This window comes from Gloeophyllum trabeum, assembly GCF_000344685.1.
Source record: "Gloeophyllum trabeum ATCC 11539 unplaced genomic scaffold GLOTRscaffold_00109, whole genome shotgun sequence".
Classification (NCBI taxonomy): Eukaryota; Fungi; Basidiomycota; class Agaricomycetes; order Gloeophyllales; family Gloeophyllaceae; genus Gloeophyllum; species Gloeophyllum trabeum.
In genome coordinates, this window is record NW_006920518.1 from 1 (window position 1) to 5,340 (window position 5,340).

General features: G+C 53.2%; 3 protein-coding genes across 3 annotated transcripts; 2 read left to right on the forward strand and 1 right to left on the reverse strand.

The window, feature by feature from the left end:
- Positions 1 to 471: 471 nt before the first annotated feature.
- Positions 472 to 909, forward strand: GLOTRDRAFT_134341 (uncharacterized protein; the record flags this gene model as incomplete). Its single annotated transcript, XM_007873339.1, has 1 exon — positions 472 to 909. One exon carries the CDS (start codon positions 472 to 474, stop codon positions 907 to 909), a length of 438 nt encoding a protein of 145 aa, XP_007871530.1.
- Positions 910 to 2,400: 1,491 nt separating this feature from the next.
- GLOTRDRAFT_134342 (uncharacterized protein) lies at positions 2,401 to 2,796 on the forward strand (the record flags this gene model as incomplete). The annotated part of the gene is made up of 2 exons (XM_007873340.1): positions 2,401 to 2,677; positions 2,726 to 2,796. The coding sequence occupies 2 exons, from the start codon at positions 2,401 to 2,403 to the stop codon at positions 2,794 to 2,796; spliced, it is 348 nt and encodes a 115-aa protein (XP_007871531.1).
- A 478-nt stretch (positions 2,797 to 3,274) lies between these two features.
- GLOTRDRAFT_134343 (uncharacterized protein) lies at positions 3,275 to 4,149 on the reverse strand (the record flags this gene model as incomplete). Its single annotated transcript, XM_007873341.1, has 4 exons — positions 3,275 to 3,607; positions 3,671 to 3,864; positions 3,912 to 4,091; positions 4,143 to 4,149. The coding sequence occupies 4 exons, from the start codon at positions 4,147 to 4,149 to the stop codon at positions 3,275 to 3,277; spliced, it is 714 nt and encodes a 237-aa protein (XP_007871532.1).
- Between the last annotated feature and the right edge of the window lie 1,191 nt (positions 4,150 to 5,340).

Here is a 5,340-nt window from a genome sequence, read left to right on the forward strand (position 1 = left end):
AAGCTACATGAAGGCAGCTCGAAGCACGTTGGGCACCAAGCCCTGTAGCGAGTCTGCTACTTCAGAGAGCATCTTGAAACCTGCTCTAAAGCAAGCATCAAAGTGCAGCACTTGCTCAAGTCAAGGGTTCTGGGATTTGAAACGATTCAGTGAGTTACTTGGGCAGGAAGTTGATAAGAAGACAAAAGAGGTGCGTCCAACGCCTCTCCTCAGCGTGATGAAATGACCCGAGTGAAAATTGTCTTCCCGTAACCCAGATCGCTGAGACATACGACTTTTGCTCCTGAGCGGATTACAAGGCCACAATATGAGAAGACGCGAGGAAACAGCGCGTCACGGCTCTTCCGGAAGGATGATCGTTGTGTAAAGGGCAAGTAATTATGCTGCAAATAGAGATGTATCATAAGTATAAGCTCTTGGGATGAGGGTCCAGATTGGCATATCTTGGAAAGGACCCTCGATTTACCCATGATGTCGCAGGAACGTTCTGCGCCGCCGCCGCCTCCAGCCGAGACTGTCAGCACTACAACGAAAGCGACCACCAAGCCGCCATCTCAGGTGCCTGCTCCTCGGGCACAGAGCCCTAGGTATTCTACGAGGGAGGCGCGGGAGACAGCTGATGGGCTGGAGAGGGCTGCGAGGGCCGCAAGGGAGGAGAAGGAGCGCGAGGAGCTGATGCGGCGCCGGGAGCAGGAAAGGCTGCGGGAAATAGCGCTGCGGCAGGAGCAGGCGCGTTTGAAAGCGCTGAAGCGCGAGGAGGAGCGAAAGCGCGAGGAAGAGGCCCGAGCACAGCAAAAGCTGCGGAATATGGGCGTTTGCGTTGCAGGGTTCCAGTGGATCAAAAGTGGGGGAGGCTATCGCTGCGCGGGAGGCTCGCACTATGTCAGCAACGCCCAGCTAGGGATCTGATAGCCATTCCGCCGTGACGCTAACGAAGGAAACAGAAGATATACCGAAGAGATGTGAAGTCCTACTATGGTCAGCTCATAGCCAGCTTCGTTGCTGCAGCTTTCTAAGGACCGCACCACTGTACTATTAGACAGCATTCCATGTAGTATCACAAGATTTACAACAGCCGTGAACAGGCCTTACCGTAGACTTGGTTGAGAGATGCATGCGGAATCTCGGGTATCAAGGCAAGCGAGGAACCTGGAGAGAGGGGTAGGTCAGTCACGATCAAGAGTGCTCCGAGCCGACCACGACCAGCACTCCAAAAACCCACCCTCGTAAGATCACAAGGTCTCCTGTTCCCCCGCAACGAAAAAGTACAGCGATTATACGAGACTCGCATCAACAATCACCCAATGCAGCTGGCCCTCCTGTCGCGCGCAAGCTCTCCCCGAACTCCCGAATCTCCCCGTCTTCTGCGCCTGCACCTCGAGGAGGATGGCGTTGGAGGTGTCATCCGGAAAGTAGTCCAGGGTGCGTGTTCTCATGCTCTACGATTGATGTTTTACAGAAGCTGTGTTCGCAGCACTCGCCGGACTTGACAAAGTATACTAGTATACACCTACTGAGGAATGCAAGTATTGCTCAAAGCGCATCGTGCCATTGTCGGTGTGTATATCGCTCATCCACTAGCTAGTTACTGTCACTGAGAGCAGCCTCCAGATGGTCTGTCGAAGCTTCCGCCATTACGCCTTAAGCCTGAAGTGGAGGAGAGTTAGGAGAAGGGCAAGAAGGCGCAAGAGCTGGAGCTAAAGGCATTGCCTGGAGCGAAGTCACCGGACAGCAAATCTGCGGAGACAGCTCCAGCCGACGTGCACACAAGCAAACACACGATCACAACCGTTACGCGGTGACGGACGCAAATGTGCTCGTCACCTCGCCCAACGGCACGCGCACAAATAACGTGCCATCTACCCTTCAGTCCCTCCCGCTCCGACGTTTACTGCCATGTGATCCGAATTACTTCTCTCCGCGCACGTCTCTCTGGTCCGTGCAAACCCGCCGCGGTGATCCTCCCATATCGTTCATGTGCAGCCGTCCCAGTGCGCGGCAGTCTTGCTGGGAGAAGTCGCTTTCTGCGCCGTCGGCATACTTGTTGCACTGCAGTACGTCGAGCCTGTCGCGGAGAAAGGGACCACACTCACGCTCGACCAGGAGAAACCTGTGATGCAAGAAACGGAGAAGGTTGACTACGTTACCGATGCGGACTAGGGGGAAGGAAGATAAAGTCGTGCCATTGTCTAGTTCGCCCTGGAATGCTGGTTTGAGTGCCCTGCTTCGCAATGACATGGGAGGGGGCGATCTCCTCGGGAGCGGTAGCAGTTTCTTCTCGCGCGAGGGGTCTTCGGGCGCAGCGGCAGCAGGAAGGAGGAAGAGCTCGCAGACGAGCCTAGTAGGCTTGGCAGCGTCTATCCATGCTTCCGCTCGATCAGCCGACCTGGTAGTATACACATGGCGTACGCCGTTAGAGCGGTGAAGAGGACGATGGGGTTGAGGAGGGTGAGGACGATGACGACGAAGAGGGTAGCGAGGAGAGCGTGGACAAACGTGGAGCGCGCGAAGCATCAGGAGCTTCGAGAGTATGATAAGCAGCCGACGGAGGAAGGCGAGCAGGAGCATCACAAACTTCAGAGGTGGGTCATCCGCAGTGCGCAAGAGTCTGAGCAATCACCTGGCAATCGTGAGCGGTGGCATCGAAACTGTCGGCAGCCTCGCCACGAGCTTCAAGGTAAGTGAGGTGGCCATTCCTCTTTCATCTGAAGTTGACGTCGACCAGGGGTCTCCGCCTCCTTCGCGGCGCTCGTCGCTGCTCCCGAAGGTCGCACAACCGCCATCGCCACGCCCTGAATTGCTCATATCCGCCTCACTGCGAGCGGGCTCGCGATCGTCTCGTCGGCCCCGTTGCCGGGCCCTGCCTCACCCTCAGCACTGCGACTCGCACCGCCGCGAGCAAGATTTCTGGCCTGCGAACCAGACAATCTACGTTTGACCGACATGGCGGAGTTGTTGCGGGATTACAGGCGAATAGCATCAGTAAAAAGGGAAGGGTCTGAAAAGGCTGAGCATCAGCCTTTTTAGACGCGTCAGACTCTGCTTGACCAATCACAGGGCGCGAAATTCTTTCAGCGCGTCAGACCTTTAGAACCTTGATTTGGGTCGTTCAGACCCTGTATTGATACAACCCTAGCAAGACATTTTGTGCATTTTGTGTATGGGATATGATACATTATTGAATACAGAAGTAGATTACAACCAGTGGACCCAACAGTTCACCCCTGCCCAATTGCTATACCTGGATCAAAAATATATTTAGACATTTAGACCTTCAGACCTTCCCCTTTTTCCTGATGTTGTTAGCCCATTCACCCTGCTCCTTTACCTCCTTGTCCAATTTTACGTATATATCCTCCCCCTTCTGGTCTTTCATGCGCCATGCAAATCGTCCACTCAGTTTCTTTGGCTGGCCACACAGCGTGGACCAGTCCTTAATGAAAGCAGGCCGCACCTCCTGGAACTTCTCTACTAGCCATTTGGACCAGACGTCCCGGATGAGGATCAGAAAGAGTGCTAAGCGGAAGGCATCTGCGCGGTCTGTGATATCCCACCCTGGACAATTCGTGTCGGCCATGTGTATATCAAGGGCTGAATGGGCAGATGTCTAGCAATATGACAGTCATCAGCTACACAACATATACTTCTGAGATATATCTAGTGTACACACCTTTTCTCCCCAGGCTGTAAGTAGACTTCCGTTGAAGCCAACTGCAGCGAGAGCAAACACCGGGAAATCCAGTATGCCGATTGCATTGAGATTGCTGACCCCGCTGGTGAGATTGAATCTGGATTGGTTGAGGACCTGCCCCTCAGAGCCCCCTTCTTTCTTGTATTCAATAAAAAGAAGTGCAAAGATGATGGCTGGCAAATATTGTCAGCATCGCTCTGAGCACTAACAAACAACCCACGTATAGACTCTTCCAGGCTAGATAACTGGGCCTCGGCTGCCTGAGGAGCTTCCTTGCGGTCCCTCGGCTTCCCCTTCCGAGTAGACTGACTCTTCTTGCCTTGAGGTGCTTGCTTGGACGTAGTAACCGGTTCAGTGAGGTTTGCAGACACGCTTGTGCTGGGAAGGACAATTTCATTCGCTGATAAGCCCCAGCAATCTTCTGACCCCCGAAATTGCGAATTTGACACACCATACATCCCCTCCAAAGTTTATTCGACACCACCTGTCGAACCTCTTACGCGACAAGTAACCGACGAAGGGTTCTGGATTTAATTCCGGACCTTCTAACGTCCTCAAGGCAGGCGCAGATCACCGAAATGATTTAGCTCCGCTGCCAGACGCTCCGAAGTCACCCGGAAGAATATCTTTGTGACTAATTATCTCCGGGAACGGCGGAGGCCCGCGTCGCAGTGAGTCATTGGTATTACCACTCCCCAGTCATCACTCCCCTTCGTTTCCGTCAAAGCGACCGAGTCAGCGGACGTAAATCGACGGCCGGACGGAATGTATCAGTCAGCAAGCGGCCGGAGCTAATCCGCACGTGATCAGCCTGCAGTAACGCGTGATGAGGCACTTGAAGCGAGCATTGACGCGTCGAGGCTACCTCTAGGACCTAGGACGAGCATGTGGAAACACGGCAGGATCGTATGGGACATGGTATAGTGGTGGGCAAAGGCTGAGTAATTGTGTGGGATGCGGAGCATATTTGTTATTTAACTCCGGGCGGACGCAAAACCATTCCAATAGCATAAAAATGTATAGAGCGTAGTGGAAAATCCAAGTTTTGTACTTCACTCCCTCAGCGTACCAGAATTATCGTCTCAGCGACCCTCGGAGTCCCTTCGCGTCGGACTTAGCGTCTACAATCAATCCTAGCCTTGCCAATAGGCCGGACTCGTCGAAACTAGATAACTCCGCCATCGCATATCGATCCAAGTAAGCTCCGGATTTAAAGTATAAAATTCACCAAGCGTCTGTAGGCACGAGACTATTGTTCGGGTTCAGTGGAACTCCCCACCCGGGTTACTGTCGAACTTCGGAGATAAATACTCCGGAGAATCGCTATACTGTTTGTTTCAGGCCTCAAGATTTTGTTTGTTTTAGGTTTTCCTACGGGCTACCCTACGGCGTCTAACTTCTCCCCCTCCCTTCGAACTTAAATATTACCCTTCAATCGCCTTAGACCGCCTACACCCATACCGCTGGGTGTTTTAGGTTTTATTTCTTTTGGTCTTTGGTGTTGTCGTGTGTTAGTGCCTATCATTTTGGAGCCCACCGCGAGGGGGGTACCATCTCAAGACGTCCAGTCCTTTGGAAGAGTTATTCCGACTCTTCCAGGAAGCCAATAGTCGATTAGACGAAGGCGACCCAATTATCCGCAGTCCTTG